Consider the following 21,322-nt stretch of genomic DNA (forward strand, 5'->3'; position numbering starts at 1 on the left):
TGTGTTGAGATAAGTGTGCAGGATTAACTACGATGACAGTAAGACAAGCAGCAGGAGTTGCCCCGGAGTCAAGATCATGATCACGTTGGGAGTTCGAGAGTTCGACGGAAGTTCGGACGGTCGTCGGAGGTTCAGAGAGAACAGATCCGAGAAGTCCAGAAGCTTGCCAAGCGAAGCTCGTCGGAACTCGCCAAGTGGATCGTCGCAAAGTCCAGGAGTATGCCGGATGTCCGCAGAAGGATCACCGAGGGTTATCGGTTGATCGACGGAAGTTGGCCGGAAACTCGCCGGAAGAAGCGATTGACGCATCGGAGCAAGCTGCAGAAGTTGTCTTAGAGATAATCGTAGTTAGCACGATGATTAAGCATGAAAATGGGAGGTGATCCCATTAGCTTAATCTTGGGGCAATTGGGCCCCTGAAAAGATTCAAAGTGGGTCGAATGGAGTGAACCATTCGGACCCTGATTGCACCAGGAGGTGCAACCGCCCCAGCCAGGAGGTGCAACCGCCTGGGCTGTGGGGTTGAGAGGTGCAACCGCCCCAGCCAGGAGGTGCCACCGCCTGGGCTGTGGGGCTGGGAGGTGCAACCGCCCCAGCCAGGAGGTGCAACCGCCAGGGTTGCAAGGCTGGGAGGTGCAACCGCTCCAGCCAAGAGGTTGCACCGCCAGAGCTCAAGTTCCGAGCTCTGCCAGGCGATGCAACCACCAAGCTCAGTCTTCGAGCTTTGGCAGAGTGGTGCATCAGCCTGAGCTCAGTCTCGAGCTTTGCCAGGTGATGAATTCACCAAGCTCAGTCTTCGAGCTATGGCAGAATGGTGCATCAGCTTGAGCTCAGTTTGGAGCTCTGCCAAGTGATGCAACCACCGAGCTCAGATTTCGAGCTCTGCCAGGTGATGCAACCACCAAGCTCAGTCTTCGAGCTCTGCCAGGTGATGCAACCATCGAGCTCAGTCTTCGAGCTCTGGCAGAGAAGAAGCAATCGGCAGAGCTCAGTCTTCGAGCTCTGCCAGGCGGTGCCACCTCTCCAGTCGAGAGGTGCAACCGCCTGATCCCAGAATTCTGGGATTTGATCGATTTGATCGTTTTGAGCTCGAATTTTGAATTGGGTTGGGGCCTATAAATACCCCACCCATTCAGCACTGAAAAGATACAGACCTATACCGAAATTGTGATCTTTTCTGTGATTCTAAAGAGCTCAAAAGTGTTGTAAAGCCTTGAGTCTCCTCCTTCTGTTCTTCAAGTTTTCAACTGTAAAGTGAGGAGAGAAAGGTCTGTAAAGGTTGTCTCCTAAGCCTGTCAAAAGGAGAGAAACTGTAAGAGGGAAGTTTGGCCTTCGCCCATTGAAGGAAGGCAGCTAGTTGACGTCGGCAACCTCATCGGTGGAGGAAGCCAAAAGTGGAGTAGGTCAAGGCTGACCGAACCACTCTAAATCTCTGGTTTGCGTTTAATTTCGAGCACTTTATCATTACTGCAAACCTCCCTCATCACTACTGCTCTCTGCGCTTTCACGAACAAGTTCTAAGTGCTGTTCTTCCAAATCTGGATTCAGACGTAAACTCGTATTTTCATACATTACAGTTTACGTTTACGTTTGATTCTGCAGAACTGTTTTCCGCGCTTTTACGAACGAGCTTCCTTGCAGTTTACGCTTACATTTTAATCCTATTAATAACTGCAATCTGTCCTCTACGATTTTACGAACGAGTTTCAACATTTAGACGTAAAACTGCATTCGGACGTAAATCGGCTTTCTTCGCTCAATCATCAGATTTCAGTTTACGTTTACGTCTTGATTTCAACTGCATACTACCTTCTGCGAATATACAAACGAGTTTCAAAGTTTAGACGTAAATCTGCGTCTAGACGTAAAACTGCGTTTAGACGTAAATCTGCGTTTAGACGTAAAACTGCGTTTAGACGTAAAACTGCGTTTAGACGTAAATCTGCGTTTAGACGTAAAACTGCGTTTAAACGTAAAACTGCGTTTAGACGTAAAACTGCGTTTAGACGTAAATCTGCGTTTAGACGTAAATCTGCATTTAGACGTAAATCTGAGCTTAGACGCAAAATTGCGCTTAGACGCAAAACTGCGCTTAGACGCAATCTGCGCTTAGACGCAAACTGCACTTAGATACAAACTGAGAATTTGCTTTTGCATCATAATTGTTTTTGAACGAACGCAGCTTTTTGTTTTTAAATTATTATAAGATTTCCGCTGCACTAATTCACCCCCCCCTCTTAGTGCTCTTGATCCTAACAGCCTCAACAGATGATGGCGGTGATACCGGGCAATCGTTGGTCTTGTCTGCACAACTTGAGGGTGGTGAATGGACTGAGGAGCAATATTTTACACATGCCACTCAAGATTTAGATCATGGAACTCGACAAGGTACTGGTTAAGTTTATGCGCGGAAGGGAAAGGAGAAGGGGAAGGGGAAGGCAGTGGATGAATATGAACAAATGCGACAGAGCATACATGATATAGACACAGAAAGAGACTCATCGTATTCACAGCCATCGTATTATGAAGAATCATATGGGCAACAACAGTATGGTGATAGTTGGTCATCCTTCTCTGAGCAACAGCATGATACAGAACAACACCAATATATGCAACAACAGTATGGTGATCTCTCTAATTGATGGAAGCAACGATCTTTGACGGAGGACCATGAGTTCTTTGATGGATTTGAAAAGATAAGAATTTTTAATTTTGATCCTTATAGACTATAATTTCTATTGATTCTTATTTAATTTGAATTTTTAACCGATAAAATGTTGTTACTCTGGTACGAGATTGTAAACTATGGCTAAAACAATGTTAATTTAGATTACTTTATTTGATTAAGGTAGAGAGTTGTCCTTTGTACTAATAAAGCATATTTAGTAATATTTAGATCATGAATTTTTAAGCCCCTTTCAGATTTTGGTCTAATCACCTTGTCTCAAGTTATAAGTTGTGTAACACTAGAGTTAGTTCCTTTCTACTGAGAAAAAATCCCTAATACTCTAAGAGTTGTGTCTTAATGTTATTCATTATTGAAGAAGGCATCCATGTAACATTAAGACGATCTAAGTGAGTGACATTAAGAGCTGGGATTACCAGAACATCAGACCTGCTTCTGTGAGATTTAGGCCATGCCAATCCTTAATTTATGTTGAATTTGTTAGCATCATAAACAATCAAAGGATTCCTTTTAGGAGCAATCATGGTTTCCAAGTATTTTAACATCATCATTTACAACTACATATTATAACCTTTATCATAGGAAAAATATTAACATCATTATTTTCCTTTTTTTCTTTTTTTTGTGAAACAGAGAAATGGCAATGCGGGGAGGCGATTGGTGAAAGGGTAAGAACTCTCTCATATAGAAAGTTAGAGACACTCATATGTATTCCGCTTGAAAGACTCTAGTTTCACTGGTTTTGTGAAATATTACAAGTGAGATAAATATTTTCCTTTAGGATAATCTCTTTGCTATAAATGTGACCAATTTTGTTTGGGCTAACATAGCATATTGCAGGCTGCATCAGACTGGCTTTATGTAGTTCCTTGGGGCATCCGGAAGGTTCTTAACTACATAGCAATCAATTACCACAATCCTCCAATTTATGTTACTGAGAATGGTAACTCTTCATTTATTCCTTGTGCATTTTTGAAATTTAAATGTGTGAATATAAAGACTTATTACTGTTCCGCCTACTCATAAGACACATTCTAGTCATATTCTGCATGGCTCTAAGAATTTCATGCAGATTGCATCGTATGTTGCTCTTTTCGGAAAATATTCATGGACCCTAAAAAAATTAAATATGTGTAATCCTTTAGTCTAATCAATGAAGGCCAACAAAAAACCTACTTGGCAGCTTATAAGGAGCAAAAGAATAGGAAAGTATTCCACTCTGTTAGATTCTGATAAATTAAATATAGTTTCAAATTTCAAGTTTCAATCAGTTCATAGACTTTAATAAGTTTTGTTACTGTTACAGTTATGATTATTTGAACTTACAAAAGCTTCTAGAAAATTATTACTTTGAAGTGAAGACTGCTATTTTGTTCTCTTTAACATTTTCTTCTGAACTATCATGTAAAATTGGGATTTATAATCAGCCATGCTGTTGCATCTTGTTAAGAAGTTCCAAATAAGTCTGCTTTTCTCATAGTGTTGTATACAATTAATCAATTTCTTTCACTAATTGACAGGCATGGATCAAGAAGAATCCGAAACAGCAATTCTTGAGGAGGTCCTAGATGATAAACTGAGAGTGGAATACTTTAAGAGTTACCTTGCAGCTGTTGCACAAGCAATCAGGTAAATTATAGTGGTTACATCTCGTTCATGTGTGTCTTATCGAATTTCACTGCACATGTTTTGTACTGTAGATACATGATATCCGAGTTGCGTTTCTGCCCTTGCTTATGTGTACAACTGCCTTTAGACACTAATCTGAATCATTTTTATTTGGAAAAACTCATATACGCAATCTGCTTTGCATGCATCAAGCACACATTGTATAATGCAATTTTCATCTTAATGATATTTTTTCACTCAAGCTTTTCCTGAGAAAATAAACTTTCTATTTTTAACCACCAAAATGAAGCAAAATGTAAAACCAAATTCCAATGAAGTGCCTGTAACTACAAATGCATTAACATGAATCATCGACTTTATATGCTGCTAAGGTGTGAGTTCCAGTTAATTGGTGATTTACATGCTGCTAAGATGCATTACATGTGGTGCAATATTTAGTAAATTAATGTGGTCTTTAACGTCTATTTATTGTTACAAAAAGGCCATTTTTTTGTTAATATTTTCTTATGTAACATGTCAGAACAATAAAAAGAAGTCTATTTGGCAGAGGGATAAAGACTACCTCAGTTAAATAATTGTTTGTGAATTAACAAATCTTTACAAAAAAGTTAAAAAGGTTCTTGAATGCAGGCTTGATGGAAGGAGAAATTTGTAACAAACCAAAATGGAAGAAAAGCAGAATAATTGAAAAAAAAATGCAAGATGAACTGAGACCATCCGTGAGCTATATGCTCGATCTCTAAGTCTGAAATTCTTTCTGGAACTTCCATGATTAGGATTTTGAAATACAAAACACCTAGAAGGTCACTGTCAAATTCCTTAGCATGTGGATGTAAATAATTTATTTGGATGCTTACCACCTCCGAATTGAAACAAATGTTTTCATTCAAAACTTACGTCATCCCAGTATCCTGGTTAAGTGCTCTCTTTCTAGGTATTCTAGCAGGTTATTATGGTAGGCAATTGTTAAGATTAAGTAAATCTGGGACAAAAGTATGTTTGAAGGTTGGCATCATAGGTGTAGTCAGATTATTTCTCGTCTTCAAGCAACAATGCCTTGTAAGTTATAATAGCATATTCTTGGTAATTTGTAGTTCTGTACAATTCATAAAAAGATAGAAAGCCACAAATAATGAGATCATAAAACTTTGAATGCATAGGGGCATCCTATTGGTAAATCTGTATATCTGCATCCTTCTTTCTGTTAATATATGTGTATGTATTTGAAGTGAATATTTGTATTTTCTTCAATTAAATCCTATAGGTGTTTTGACCAAAAATAATTATAGATGCTTTGCACATATCTTTTCTTTGTGCTCTTCTGCTATTACCCCTTCTTGTAGCTTTTGTTGAATTCATAGCTGGGGTGCCTATTATTTAGCCCAAATCGTGAAGGATCTCATCATGAACTAGTAGCAGAAGTTCCTCCAGAAGTAGATGGTTGCCTAGGATAGTGGGAAAGGATTATATGGTGAAGCCACAATCAAGTCCTGTACATAGACTAATAGGTGACATGTGGAGTATTATACTGATCAGATCATTTAGGTTAATAAGGGAAAAAAATAAAACAATCCTTGGCTTTCTGTCTCTTCTGCACCTCCAAAGAGCCACACGCAGACCTTGAGGCATTGTCCAACCCTTATGTGCCTTTGTTTGGAAGACTAGCACTTGACTGTGGCTTTACCCGGTGAATGCAACTCCTTTAAGGGAAGAGAATTCAATTAAATTGGTCAGCCAGTAGGTTTGGCTGGGTGTGTGCATAATGCTAATGGTATAGCCTTGTTGTGTTATTAATGATATAGATTGAATTGAATCAGTCATGGGAGGACAATTATGTGCTATGGACAAGGAAAGAAGGTAACAGTCTAGCTGATGACTGGAAAATGTGTCTGTACCACATCCCTCTGGTGTTGAGTTGGCTGCTCTGTCCAGCAACATGTGGGCAAGTGCACAAGCTTGAAAAGGTGGTAGCTCTCATGAGCTAAGAAAGTGTGTTTTTGCCAGTTATTCATTAGGAAAAAGTAAAGTGAAAATTTGGAGCTTTGTAGAGAAGGCAGACTGAAAGACTCGGTTAAATTGAGCTGAAAATGCAAGCAGAACAAACGCATGGGCCAAAAGTTCTGACTCGTCAACCAGACATCTCTCAAAGTTAGTCAAGGATAGAAAAATGGCCATAGTGTTGCAAATTTAGATATTCTATCTGATTTAACAAACTTACACTACTGATCTAAAAATTTTTTGAAGTTCATGTGGAATAACTGTTGGCATTCACCTATCACTTCTTTGTGAAAAATATCCCCCACTACACCTTGACCAAAAATTGATGGGCAAACTGGACAATCAGACCATCATAGGATTCTGTGAAGGGATAGCTTCTGCTCCATAACATCATTTCTAGATACATGTGTTGTCTTCTGTAAATGTGAATTTGTGACGATGTAGGAACTCGCTCTAGTACGAGTTATCAGAAATTTTCTTTTGTTTTGTGAAGTGAGAATTTGTCATTGTTATGCATGCCTCTAATTTCTTTCTGTAGCGGACTCCTAGGACATGACATCATAATATATATAAAGTTACCTTTCGATTGAATAAACAAATATAATAGTCTTATTTGCTGTGTTTGGAACAGGGATGGAGCCGATGTACGTGGATACTTTGCATGGTCATTCTTGGACAATTTTGAGTGGGCCCAAGGATATACTAAAAGGTTTGGGCTGGTTTATGTTGACTATAAAAATGGTCTTGCTAGGTATCCAAAATCATCAGCCCTATGGTTTTCACACTTCTTGAAGTCTAGTGAGGAAGATGTTGGCAAGCAGGTCAATCAAGCCTGATATGAAGCTAAGGTGCATTCTCATGTCTGCCTTCATGCGCATACCGTCCCATCTAGTTTTGCTCTTTGGCTTACATGGATACTTTTAAATCCAACCAAAATCACTTGTGTAAAAGAAGTTTGATAATGAGGCTGAGGCTAAATGTCCAGTGGTGGGTGGACTCTTACGACCTAAACATTCATCACAAGACTAGAAGCTCGTATGTTAAAAAGATCTATAACCCACTTCCTCTTGGTCAACTATCTTCCCCAGATGCATGTAATATATAAAAATTTGTTACCCTGGCGTGTTTCACTCGCCTTCTCTTTACTTCCAATGTTTAAGTCATTAATGCAGTTTTCTGTGACTTATAGATAGATGGTGGCTTGTGCTGCTAATTTCTGTGCATTTAGTGGTCATTCTAAAGGATCCTTGGAAACTTCGAAATGAGGGCATGGTAGAAGGCTTAGGAACTATTCTGAGTTGAGATGCACTACACTCCTCCAATGGCTTCTCAAAAGAATACTTTTTCTCTGCTATATTACCCTTTATTTTTCCTGAATTCTAACAAGGTGTAGCTTCTTTTTAAGCTCTGATTTATTGTAATTGGTTGCATGTTGCGTTATTTTTATGCCATCTTTTTTTAGCTACTTAAGGTAGTGTTTTTTCATCAAAGACAGATTTTAGTGGGTTACCAGAAATCTCAATCTGAAGGAAAGAAATATAGTCACTAAAGTAATCTCTCGTACGTGACATCATAAAATTATAATAGTTTCATTTCTTTTCATGTGGAGTATTTGCTAAAACCACTCTCATGTGGAGTATTATGCCCTATGTCTATAGTTTGTTTGACGTTGATTTTTATCTGTTTATAAAAAAAATAATATAGTAATATATCAGCTATATATATATAAATGCCATGGGCATACTTCTCATTTAATATCCATTCAAAAAACTAAATATTTAGTTAGCCATAGCTAGTTTGAGCTTTAAAAAAATTAAATAAGTACCTACCATATTCTTGCTATTCTTTTGGTCATCATTATTCTAATAATAAAGTAAATATTCAGAGCATTTTTTGGGGCTTTTAGGAGAACCATTTAATTTAAAGCTTTTAATATCAAATGATGCAAATGAAATTTCTTATTCATGAATTGATTGTGTTGAATTGGATCATTATCCAGTCCAGTCTGATATTTTTCTTATGCTAAAAGTAGCGGTTGTGATTTGTGCAGGTATTGGTGTGATCGACAGCCGCAAATGTTCTCAGTACTTCTTTTGGACTCCAATCTGCCTCATCTTGCAGTGACATCCAAAGCGACGTGGTTCGTTGCAATCCATAACACTCCACTACTTCCTCACCTCAAATCGTCTACCCTCGTCTTTCTTCCCATTTATTTGGGCGAGCGCAATATCAATTAATATAGATGAGAAGATTACTATATATAGTTCTTTTTATTATTTATAATTTTATTTTTTAAACTTTTTTTAATATTTCTAAATTGTCCTTTATATATATATATATATATATATATAATTTTTCTTCTTCCTTCTCCTCTTTTTCTTTCTCCTTGATAGTGAGCGTCGTTGATGGTATGGGTAAAGAGTGAGATGAACTAAAAATGATAATATTATGATTATAAATAATAAAATAATATTTTTATTATTTTGAAGGGATTATCAATAGTAAGGGATTGTAATTTGTAAGATTCTATAAATTATAGTCACATTTTTTTTTACATATCTAACCTTTCAAAATTTGAAAATAACATATTTTGTGCTTATAGATTTGGATATAATATGTCTGGTATTAAGATATTGGGTAATTCCCATCAAAACCCTCTCTTTTTGAGTTTTTGTACATTTTATATTTGTTATCATTATTAAAATATCCTTAGTACATTGTACCTTATAAATCGAATTATCATCATACCATAGATTGGTCTAATGTCTCATGCATAAGATTTATGGTGTGTTTTTGTCACCTTTGTCAAAACACATATAGTTGAACACACACACACACACACACACACACACATATATATATATATATATATATATATATATATATATATATATTCTCAGTAGGTTTCAAATAATTATACTTCAAAGAACAATCAAATTGAAAGATAGTTATAGGGTTTTACAAAATATTATAAACCAAATATCGGAACCGATGACTCGGATCGGTAATATCTTTTGGCCAAATAATAAAAGCAAAAAGCCTGTCCATCATGGTGTGATGGATGATTGTGGCTGAAGAGTTTGGGCCCCAGCGGGACCCACGTCAACGGGTGACGACGCGCAAGTAAATGTGCCGGTAATCGAAGAAAGGGTAGCAAAGAGTATAATTTTGCGTGGATGTACAGCACGCAAAAGAAGGGATCAGAAAAACGCGAGTCTTAGGAATGGAGCTCTGCAAGGAAGGGGAAGGGGGAGAGGAGGGAAGAGATGAGTGAGGATGCGAGGAGCAGGCCGTGAGATGAGACTGAGGGCCGCCGTCTTGTCGCCCTGCTGTTCCTCCCCCTCTTCTCCCCATGTCATCATGGCTAGCTGCAAGAAATCCCAACCCAAGAGTAACAACCATAAGGTCAATGTCTCTTCCTCTCTTCCCACACTTTATGTTGGCCATTCAGTTATAGGAACTGGAATGGGTCAATTTCGTCGTTGCTATTTGGTGCTGCCCTTGCCCAGATAAGCTAGGGCTTGGCCCAAAGTTGTTCATGTGTGGCTTCGCGGAATGGTTGCTGTATATGGTCAAAGGTTGAATCCTTGTTGTTTTATGTCGATTGTTTGTGTTTCTGGCATTGGAAATATAGGCATGCATTTCTAAACTGGAACGGGAAGAAAATGTGTCGACAAAATTCAGTTCCTGTCATGTTTTTTCTCTCTAGAAATGATGTCAAGAAAATAATCATACTGTTCTTTTTCTCCTTAAATTTAGATTGTTGAATTGACTAGAACCGTTGACAAACAAAAGAGATGCCGTGTATGTGACACTCATGTTATGTTGAATTATATTTATCTGCCAGATCAATTTAGAAAGGTGGTGTAGAGATATGCAATAACGACCATTTTTATTCGATACATTCCTATCTTTAGATGTTCTGGAAATGTCTATGTCAATTGGAAGATATAGATTTGTGATCTATCTATCATGTATGTAAAGTTTTGTTATTTGCTACTGCTCAAAGTTGGACTATAATGGAATACCACCACTAGAAATTGATAGAAATGCAAGGTTGTGGGTCTAATAAGTCTCTAGTCTTTCATATGTTGTCTTAACTCCAAGGTGTGGATTATGGAGGACAATCCTACTAGCATCAAATTTATGGGTTCAACCTCCTGTTGTATGGTTATTCACATTGGTTTTCTGATAATTTTTAGCATCTTTAATTGACTTCTGCCATTATTTTTAGGCAACATTTCTGATAGGTTCTGTTAGGAATGCAAAACGGCCAAGCATGCCAATTTGAAGTAAATCAATACTTGAGCCAGGATCAGTGGTGAAGTGACATGATCATGTGATGAGGCAATTGTGAGAGGTGACAAGTGCCTCCTATATATTTCCAAATCCCCTTATAAAAAATAAGATTTCCATGTAAAATGCTTTCTTAGTTACATTTTCATTGCTTATTTTTTTATCCTTATATTATAATGTACATCTGAACATGTTACCTTACTATTCTACACTTTGTGTTGCCGAATTTGTTTTGAAAATCTTAATTCTATAAAATTTGCATACTACCATTAATTAACACTTATAAATCCACACTTATGATGCCTCCCTAGGATTTAGTTTGAAGATTCATTCATATATTGAATACAAATGAGGGCAGCAGTTGCGTTCAGCATATTTAGTGAAATTGTGATGTTTTGACTTTTACCTGCTGCTATTTTGAATAATTTATGGTATTTTTGGAAACAGTTACTTCCAAGACATTGAAAGTCATATCTTGTATATGGATTTGAACTTTTTCTTCTAAAAATTGACACCAGTATTTCTGCTTCTAGAACCCTGATCAAGCTCCTCCAAGGATCACATCCAATGTAAAGCAAAACTTACAAATTTTAAGGTTATGGAAGGTATTGCATTATCTTTCTCTTCATTTATGTAAAATGCCCATAATCAAGGGTGGTTGCTTCTGCATCTGCACCAATGCAATGACCTGTTAAGTCTGCCTTAGTTGAGTGTTCATATATATATATATATATATATATATATATATATATGTGTGTGTGTGTGTGTGTGTATATGTATATGTATACGTATACGTATACATATATATGTTAATCCACAGTTCTACATGGACTGCATTTGGAACATTGAATTATTCCATGGGCAGGGTGTAATCTACTGCAGGGTGCCGTATGTTAATTAATGTGACACATGAAAACTGAAATTTGCCATTCCATAAATCAATGATATTTGAGTTTGCCAAGATGACCGTTGACAATTGTCAAGCAATTTTTTTATCTCTTATGTTGGACTAGGATCTTCAAAGTCATAAATCAAGTACCCCTAGGCCGGCCACTAGCTATCGGAAAAAGAAGGTTGTTAAAGAAGAGCTTCCACAAGACACAGAGCTATATAAAGACCCAACTACAAACCTATACTAGTCAGTACTCATTTTACTTATTTGAACAAAGTTCATTGATGCAACTTCTTTCTTCTGGGCTGACATTGAAGTGTTAGTCAGAAGTCCTCATTTTGAGTCACATATATATATTTTCCTTGTCTAGTACAAACCAGGGCTTGGACACTTCTGTTCCGGTTCTTCTTGTGGATGGATACAATGTATGTGGCTATTGGGCAAAGCTGAAGAAACATTTCATGAAGGGAAGACTAGATATTGCTCGCCAGAAGCTGATTGATGAGCTGATAGCTTTTAGTGTAATAAAAGGTTTGTTCTTTTCTAGTTGTAGATTGTTGCATTATTTCTTTCTACAAACTGTATATACCTTGAAATCACTATGCAATTCTTTTACATTCCTATTACTCCTTGCGCAATGCTTGTGGACGCTTGCTTTTGTTGATGATATGTTAGACTAAAAATAGTATGCACAATGAACTTGTTAGAAAAGAGCCTTCTGCTTCAAGAATAAACTTAGGAAATGATAATTGAGTATTGGAGATTCTGGTTAGAACCAATTCTATTGAGCTTAGATAATAAAGTCAATGATTCTGTTTGAAGATTGGCTATACCCAATGCTGTTACAAATTGAAATTTTATGTTGTTACTTATATTGTATCATTAAAACTTAATCTAAAATTTGTGACATTATTTTTACATCTTACGGTGTTGCACTTTCAAGCAATACAGAAGTAAAGGTTGTCGTGGTGTTTGATGCAATGACGTCTGGACTTCCAACTCATAAGGAAAGTTTTGCAGGGTAAGGTTGTTGAATAATTCAATGTTATGCATTCTTTTCTGGTAAGAATTTTTGTTTCTAATCGACATATTACAGAAATCCTATATATACCTTTGAACACTTTGGAGGATTAACTATATGAAAAACTTCTTTACTTTGTTGATATTATCTTACCTAGTGGATTAGCCACGACTTAGATCTTGCTCAAGAAATTTGTGACAATCTTGCATCTTCTAATTACATTGTAGATGTAACCTTAATGACAATAATTGGGATATAGAAAGGTTTGAAATATTGGTCACATTGGCATATACCAACCAATGTTTAATGGTTCGATGAAGCACTAATACATGTTGATACCTACTTTTTATTGTAGGTGTTTAATGGTTCGATGAACTGATATCGGTCAGTATTTAGTTTTTATTTTTTTTATGCCCTTTTGCCATCATTTCTTTGTTAACTTGCATTGCTTGAGCAAGCTATAGAGGGAGGGAGCTTGAATAGCATGCTATGAATACTGGTGTTTCCGTCTACCATGACATTCTACATTTTATTGTGATGATATAGTTCTCCAAATTTCCTTGCCTAGGTAGCGCTTAATCTCTTAAATGATTTATTGATGTATACATGTGAAAGATTCCTTCTATTCCTACTAACTTCCTGAATATTGATCTACTGAACTCACCTAGAAGTTTCTAAAGTTACTTATTTTAGTATAATATGGTTAAAAGCAGGTCTGTAGGTTTATTGGGTGCCTATGTACTGATCTTCTTGCTTACAGTGGATAGAATTGAAAATCATGCATTTTGATATATTTAATTTTGTCTTCAAATAACGGTTATACTTTTAGCTTTATATGACTTATTGTGCTTTTGTAAGCAGGATTGATGTAATATTCTCAAGTGACACATGTGCTGATGCTTGGATTGAAAAGGAGGTATGCAATTTGTTCAGTGGTGAAGTTTAATTTTGTATCTGCATGTCCTGCACATGTTAGGATGAATACTAAAAGGAAGGCACATAAAGGTTGCTAAGAAATTATTGTTTCTTTACAACATACTTTACATAAGAGTTTTAATATGCAATTCACAAGCAACTTGTCTTTTGAAAAAGAACTAAATAAGCAACTAATTAGGCTTATTTATTACTGATAGCTCATTTTCTGTGGTCAGGTATCACAAAAGAATTATAGGCCATTTAATTATATATACAATCAGATCAAATATAGATTAACCATAAATAAGTTAATCATACCGTACCTTTTGCAAAAGTCCTTTACTTATACCAATGTCTTGGAAAGCTTCGTGAGGCTAGTTATGACTCGTCACCCCTAATATCAAACGACTATAGAGTTGTCATGCCTTGATGTGATTCGACTCAACTTCTAAGAAAAGCACATTGTGTTATTGACTTTCCATAAATCATTATATAGAGCTTGTTGAATTTTTATTTTCTTATAGTTTCTTCAGTGATTGCACAGGTATAATAATCAGCCACAAACCAAACAATTAGTCCAATCACCAATGCATTTTCCAATTGTTGATTTTGATCGGTGATTTGAAAAAAAATCATAATGAGTATGAATATAGGAAATACAAGAATTCAGAAGAAGCACAAATATCAATATGTTGATTAAATAAATATCATTTATTAGGATAAATTTATAAAAAAAACAAATATGCACAAATGTGATATGCCATATATGAGCAGAACATTAATGAAGAGTATCTAGTAAGCAGTATGCACCATGGCTCCTAATTTCATATAGACCGAAATATTTTGGATGGTATTTACCTATCTGAGTGTGAACCAGGCATGCCCCATCCCTTTTCAAATGATTTAGTTCATTCTTTTTTATCTATCTGGCCAGTGGATCTTAGGGTTAAACTTGTCTGCAACTTTCCCCCTCTTCACTTCAGCTGCTTGCCTCTTTTGTTCTCTTGAAATAGAAGAGGCAATGGTTGTCACCAAGTGCGGATCCCTCGTGATTTGCCTCACCATGGCTGTGCTTAAACATTGGACAGTTCAGATTCATACTTGCTTCCCATTGTAAGATCATAGGCTTGATTTCAGGTTCTCACAAGGAACTTGCCCCTGACCAAAGCCCTGCCTGATTCAATTGTTAGCTGACACTCTAATCTCAATTCCATATACTTTATTGTATAGTACCATGCCTAAGTTGTATTATTATGCCAATTTCTTGTATCCTGTACGTGCAATTAGGGTATTATCAAGCAGTTTAGTATGAACAGAAACAATTCTAGATGGTCATTGTGCTAGGTTTCAGTAGGCTGTAAATATCATAATGTATTGCTAAATGGAGGATAGCTAAAAACATACTTGGTCTATCTTCAGCACCCAATTGTTACGCTGTATGGTCTAAACATCTATATGTTGTCTGTACTTTCTTTAAGATTTGTCCTCCCAAGATAGGCCTTTTCTTTATCTCTTCCTTCTTACTCTTGTGAGTTCTGGCCCTTGTGATCTAACCTACTTGCGCTCAATTGAATTTGACACAGCAGCCAACCATTCACTAGTCCATGCAGGTTGTTGCTTTGAAGGTTGATGGCTGCCCAAAAGTCTGGGTTGTGACATCTGATGTATGCCAACAGCAAGCAGCTCATGGGGCAGTATGCACTTTACTAATTAATTAATGATTTTGTAGACTTACCAGCTTGATTGGCTTTAAGTTTTTTTAGGTCTTAAATCTTAATGTTGTCCTTTCCACATTAATATGATTAATTTACATGGTCACTCATAGTTCTGATATTCAGTTTGACAATTGTTATAGAGTAATTGGGTCTCTATCTGCATTGGTTTCTAGTTTAGGAAAGGAGAGGGCCAACCAGCAGTTGAATCCTAATGGTAGTTATGGGATTGGTTATTTTCTTATTGCAGTAAGATATGTAGGTTAATTGCATCTTTCCTTCTAAAAGTTAATTGCATCTTTTCATTATCTGTTATATTGAAAACATACTGATTTTGGACTCCTGGCTAAGTTTCTGTATAAAGTGATATTGAGAATTCCATGTCTTTTATAATACTGAACCAAGGGGATCCTTGGTCACTTTAATCTGGTCGCAATATTATTTCTTCATTTACCCTCTAAAGATTAAATGCCTACAATTTCTTGGTGGACTTGTCTGTATGCACATTTTCTCAGATCAATTTGAGAATCACTTGTTTTAGATTTCATTCTGTAAAAGCTGTAGTTTAGAATTAATATTTTTTTATGAAGAACTTGAATTTTCCATCACCACCTTATGTTTATTGACTGTTGTCTCATCCTGTTTCTTTACATATTATGTATGTTTACTTCTGTAATACATTGTCTAGGGTGCTTTTGTTTGGAGCTGCAAAGCATTGGTGTCAGAGGTGAGGGATGTTGACTTTCTTTTCACTTATATCCATCCTGAATAATTCCTTGAATTGTTAAATTTACTTTTCCTTCTAACTTTCATACCAGTGCAGTTTGCACATCGTTAATCAAGTTTTTGATTGGTGATGGTGGTCTTTTAAGGAAGAAAGTTTTTTGGTTTATCTAGGGAGTAATGCTTAAAAAAGGTCAGGTGCTTCTGAAACATGGCATATAAATCGTGGGACATACATCAGTGCAATCCCCTTAAACTTCCTTGGTTATACGTCACTTTCTTATCTCTTGCCATCAACAAGAATACGTATAACACCCCAACTTAGTCCTACCTCCGAAGTGGGTAAGGACTTAGTCTGATGAGCATATAACATTTTGGGCAAGTGGTTCAGGCCTCAGGATCAACAAGTTAACAGTTCAGTTATTCCATCAGGTTGTGATAATTGGAAATGATCAATAATTACAGATGTATGCTTTGCAGCAGATTATAAACTAGTTCATATATTTGGTCATACTTCTTTAGAGATGGAATAACATTAAATTGTCTCAAACCAGTATGTGTTTGTAAAGGGTGCATGGTAAGGAGGCAGAGAGATGCCTGACGTTTTTATGCTTTTTTGAATGTAATTGTTCTGGTGTTACCATTGATCAACTGGTTTGACTTTAGTAGCACACTTGATGTGGATTATTCCACAAGCTGCACACTACATGACTTTTTTTTTTCTTTTTGTTATGAGAAATGTGGATGATTCCACAATTATCATGCAGTAGTGTTTGCTTCATTGATCATATTTGAAGCAAATAAACCGATTCCATTTCTTTAAATGCTATAACATCTCCTTGTTGGTCTTTTTTCTTGCTAAATATCTATTTTTAACCATTTTACAGATAAAGGCTTCACAAAGGGAGTTCGAGCAAATACTGAATGAACATAGGTCTGATTTTTGCAAACTCTTTGCTCCTTTGTTTTATTGTTTGTTCATGCTTGTTTGTACCTTCATCTTTCTACCAGAACATATGCAACTGGGTTTATGGAAACAGAAGTAGTCATACTGCTGATATAATTGAATTATCCTTTCCTGTGTTTCTCCTTTTCCGATCCACTTGCCAATGGGTTCTTAACCCCTTTCATTGCAATTGTTGGTGCAAGTATGTGCCTTCTGCACGAGTAACTATGGTACAACTTTGGTCATTGGGTAAAATCTTTTGTTACTTGGTGAGGTTTGCCAAATCTTCCTGATCTTTGACTAAGTATCATCCTGTCAGCCACCTTACAACAAAGACTAGTAAATATGACTTACACACTTATCGATTACATCAATGTGTATCTTAAGTGCTTCAACACAATCATCTATTCTAGTCAGCTTGTGCCATGAGTCTACTATATCAATTATCATCAGATATAGTGTACTTTAATTCCTTCTATAGTACTGGAGAAATGTAGAAACTGTTCATGTGCAGACTAAAACCTCAAACTTCTATGACATTCTCTGTCATGCGAATGCAACTAAATGCTGCTTGTTAGCTTCATTATTGCTAGCCAGTTCTAGTAACTGTAGATTGGTGGGTGTTGTGTCCTTATACATCTCATATTGGCAGGTCAACATCTGTTCAAGGGAAATTGCTTCAACACAACCTAGGCCCAGAAATAGTCGATGCTCTAAAAGATCTTAAGAGAAAGCTGTCCGAGAACGAGTCAACATGACTGACTTTTGCTTTTTGCTTTTTGCTTTTTGGGATGACAATTCATTGACACCACTGAAGCTATAGCCTGAGAATTGCATTCACAAATGTGAATTGGTCATGCAATCCACATAACGAGAAGCGAATCTCGTATCTCCTCTTCGATTCATAAGCCACCTATGGCAGTCTGCCTCATTTGTAGCTTTCAATCAGCCCATGTGTATTCAATCATTGTTTCTCTCATTGCAATTTCTCTGATGGATCATATTGTTATGTTAAGGACAGTGCTGCATCCTGGAGGTTCTAGAAATCTCTTTCAAATTACTTCCTCCTGAACTTTCAATATCATACTTCAGCACAGCGAGGGTGTTCCTGGATATTGTGTTTTGCAAATCTATTCTCTGTAACACTTATGATCTATCTTAAGAGTTCAACATACAATTAAACTTAGAAGGAGATGCATGATTCCTTTTATACACTTTGCAATGGATCCAAAAAATACTGCCATTTCTTGGAATAGCTTCCAAAAAAGACTGCTGTGTTATTAGTGTCCAAAAAGAGACTTTCTAACTCTTTGGAGTGAAACGTATGTTTTTTTTTTTGGAAAATAGTTTTACCAAATAATTCTTTTTTCTTTTCCTTCCTTCAACAGTGTATATATACTTCACATTCATTCTATTCTGGCAGTTACACTGAGGACATCTGACATTTTGGCCTGTTGGAGGCCTCCTTCACGCTCTACAACATACAGATTCATTTTCTTTCGCCTCTTCATCCACTGTGATCGGGTAACACTCTCTTAACCCTTTCCCTCTTTTTTTTCTTTTTCTTTTTTTTTATTTGGGGGTGAATTTGGATTATGATTATCAATTAAAACTCTCAAATATCCTTTCATGACCACTAAGTTAAAGTTCGTCAATAAATTTAATTTTTTATATGATAATAATTTAATTATTTTTTAAATAGTTTTTAATCTGAAGATGCCACAAATAGCCCATGAAAAATCTACTTCATGCATATTTACTTCAGATGGTCGAGCCCTGTTAAACAAAAAAAGAAGAACAAACAAATAATCTCTACAATATTTTTTTATAATTCCACTTCCAAATAATCGAATTGAACATTCAACTTAATAGTAGTTATACTTAAATGTGTGCAACATTGAAATTAGACATGCTAGTTTAAATGCTACTTCAAATTCATGCATGGCATCAAACAGATTCCACGTGACCTTCTCGGACTCGGATCTTAGATGGAATCCACCTGGATCCGATCCGCACACGCCCTGGTAGCCACGGAACCGAGCACACGACAAAACGGATGCCCCGTCAAGCTCGGTCAACATTCAACGGTCAAACCCTCGGTCAACGTCAAGATCGCCCATGTCGGGATTTATTGGATCCACTGGCCCATGTGATCGCTCCCCCCATCTCTCTTCCGCCATTTACACCGTGGGCGGCGGCTCCACCCACTCCACCGCTGGTTGTTGCCTCCGTCGACCACCGGGCTGTCAACAGCGGCACCACCTCACCGTACGTAGTAATGCAGACGAAGTACCACCGCATGAAATGAATGCTTCAGCGACTCCTACTCGTCTCAGTCTTCTTCCCAAGTGTGAGGTTGCGGCAGTTGCAGAAGCTGTAATGGCGTTGCTTCACACACATCCGTGCACTATAATAGAAGTGCATTGCTATGTGTTAACGTACACAATGCATATGCATTGAAAGACAGCCCTTCTCTTCTGGTCATGCAATTAGGGCAACAAATATTTCTCATGCTCTGCTAAGAGGATGCTGAACTATGAACTGAGATTTAATGATGGTTTTACGTCTTACATTGATTTCTTTGCATGTAATTCTACTTGTAGTTTAGATGATGCATGAAAGTTGTGTATTCAATGATTAGTTTGTAAACTCATTACTGTTAACTATAGCAGTCAACATAAGCTTTTTTCACATTCTCTCGATGGCTTGAACACGGCCAGGTTCTTAGAATGATCGAGAATGTGCAAGAACTTATTTTTTTTCCATCAATATGATATGATCGTATCGTTTAGCAATTAATTTGTAATTGACATCGGAACGGACATGACAGTCCTAGTTCCGTGCGTATCACGAAGCTTGATGCATATAGGTTAACATATGGATTAAATTTTCTGTCGAGAACCTACTTTTGCGGAGATAGGTTCGAATTTATTGATGATAGGTATCAATGTAGGTTGCTCTTTCATTTCTTGGTTGGCCATCGAATTTTTGATGAGTCCAGAAGACATGACAATTAATTGTTGTAGAGCTTGACTGTGTCGTCAAGGGAGGAGTTGATGACTAACATCAAGGGTAGGAGCATAAGACAAAAAAATTCATGTTGTAGTGCAACTTGATGTTTATGTGATCCATATTAAGACTTGGCAACTTTTCTCTTTGATTCATCTCTTTCTATTTATTAGAGTTTAAAAAAGAATTTGATTTGATTTACATGTCTAGCAATTATAGCCAAATACGACTTTGTGCAGTGATTCCCATTCAGCTATCATGAGCTTTTAATTTACATGTATAGCTTTTTCCTAATTGTGATCATGTTTACTGGAGCTAATATTTAGTTGTGAACCTCCATGATCGATCGAGTTATTAAGATCAAGCTTTCAGTGTTTCAGATATAAGTCTAACTCCATCTATTTTTAACTTGCTCCTCTCGACTCATGGTGGTTGAATCATGAGTTGGTGATCTTGAGATCAATGCAAAAGAGATACAAAAGGGGCATTTTTTTCTCAAGATCTTCGATTCATGATCCAATGATCAAAGATGATGGAGAAAGTTGCAAGTCACACACACAATTGATAGATGTATGTAGATAGACAAGGTCGTGATTGAATTGATTGATCCACTTGTAACATGAAAACAACATCTACATGATATCTACAGAGCATAAGAAGAAAAAGAATGCTTGGTGTCATCGAAGGATCATAAATAACTTTGGCATCCACATAGTTGCATTATGAATCAAAATACAAAAAGCAAAGATAGATAGTCTTTCCTGTTGATCATTCATCATGCTTAAATATATGTTTCATTTTTATTAGAGGCGAAAAAGGAGGAAAAGAAGACGCCTTTATCTGCTATCACAAGCAAAGAACAAGATGAAGCACCACCTTAGCAACAGTGAGAGCAGAAGAAACACAATGTGCATCAGAGGTAGGTGAGATGAAATGAGGGCCTACAACCGCCCAAATTGTGGAGATCACAAGAACAATGTTGATGCTACCTCTCACCGAACAAATCAAATATCTTTCTTCCTGCGACGGCCACAGTTTCCTTAAGTTCAGTCTCATATCTATGACAAAGTTTTGTAGGTAGTGATGGTGATGGTAGCATTTCTAACCAACGATAGTCTAGAGAAATTAAACCACATAGTACAATCTAGCTATGGATCGGCAACTGTTCCATATGCTTGCTGAGAATGATAACTAATGAATGATCATCTTTATAGTAGTGGTTTTGAGGGCTGCCTTATATTTAGAGTAACTCCAAACATCAATAATTAGCATAACTTGGACTGCTCACTACATTTAGGTTATCAATTTGGAGTATACGCATTAATTAGATCGGCTAATGATGTTTTAGTGGACTTCTTAATATATGCTTTAGTTGGTACAAAACCGGATTTGCATTTGATGATGAACAGTGTAAACTTTCATTGGGTAGTAGATTCAACTCACAACTAAATCTCTCTCTCTCTCTCTCTCTCTCTCTCTCTAGAGAGAGATATTG

The 21,322-nt window shown here is 36.8% G+C and overlaps 2 protein-coding genes across 15 annotated transcripts in view; both read left to right on the forward strand.

The window, feature by feature from the left end:
• Positions 1-11,189, forward strand: part of LOC135633972 (beta-glucosidase 4-like) — a 25,411-nt gene extending 14,222 nt beyond the window's left edge. The window contains exons 10-17 of one of the 9 annotated variants that reach the window (XR_010495194.1): positions 3,320-3,354; positions 3,527-3,629; positions 4,207-4,315; positions 6,945-7,407; positions 7,503-7,700; positions 8,364-8,453; positions 10,548-10,673; positions 11,143-11,189. Coding sequence is in view for 3 of the 9 variants with exons in the window: in XM_065144042.1 (XP_065000114.1) it covers positions 3,320-3,354; positions 3,527-3,629; positions 4,207-4,315; positions 6,945-7,149 (452 nt within the window). In the remaining 6 variants the exon portion in view is untranslated. The other 8 variants (XR_010495195.1, XR_010495198.1, XR_010495199.1 and 5 more) reach the window with 8 other exon arrangements.
• On the forward strand, positions 9,466-21,053 carry LOC135633974 (uncharacterized). Of its 6 annotated transcripts, none has more exons than XR_010495201.1 (11): positions 9,471-9,718; positions 11,143-11,214; positions 11,623-11,747; positions 11,872-12,032; positions 12,453-12,522; positions 13,384-13,438; positions 15,048-15,131; positions 15,838-15,876; positions 16,760-16,806; positions 18,242-18,342; positions 20,635-21,053. XR_010495201.1 is itself a non-coding variant. In XM_065144047.1 (10 exons), exons 1-10 carry the CDS (start codon positions 9,590-9,592, stop codon positions 17,574-17,576), a joined length of 888 nt encoding a protein of 295 aa, XP_065000119.1. In that variant the 5' UTR covers positions 9,473-9,589; the 3' UTR covers positions 17,577-17,797. The 6 variants fall into 6 exon arrangements, 3 of the variants coding, with proteins under 3 accessions (XP_065000120.1, XP_065000119.1, XP_065000121.1); XR_010495200.1 differs by lacking the exon at positions 20,635-21,053 and adding an exon at positions 18,774-19,394; XR_010495202.1 differs by lacking the exons at positions 15,048-15,131; positions 20,635-21,053 and adding an exon at positions 18,774-19,394.
• Positions 21,054-21,322: the final 269 nt, after the last annotated feature.

The sequence above is a fragment of the Musa acuminata genome, chromosome BXJ3-3, assembly GCF_036884655.1.
Source record: "Musa acuminata AAA Group cultivar baxijiao chromosome BXJ3-3, Cavendish_Baxijiao_AAA, whole genome shotgun sequence".
In the NCBI taxonomy this organism is placed as follows: Eukaryota; Viridiplantae; Streptophyta; class Magnoliopsida; order Zingiberales; family Musaceae; genus Musa; species Musa acuminata.

Excerpts from the sequence above, each read along its gene's own strand:
- LOC135633974 (XM_065144047.1), top strand. The coding sequence starts at position 9,590 with ATGCGAGGAGCAGGCCGTGAGATGAGACTGAGGGCCGCCGTCTTGTCG. Across the intron at positions 15,877-16,759 it reads GCAAAGCATTGGTGTCAGAG|ATAAAGGCTTCACAAAGGGA; the intron begins GTGAGGGATGTT and ends ACCATTTTACAG. Across the intron at positions 16,807-17,470 it reads CAAATACTGAATGAACATAG|GTCAACATCTGTTCAAGGGA; the intron begins GTCTGATTTTTG and ends TCATATTGGCAG.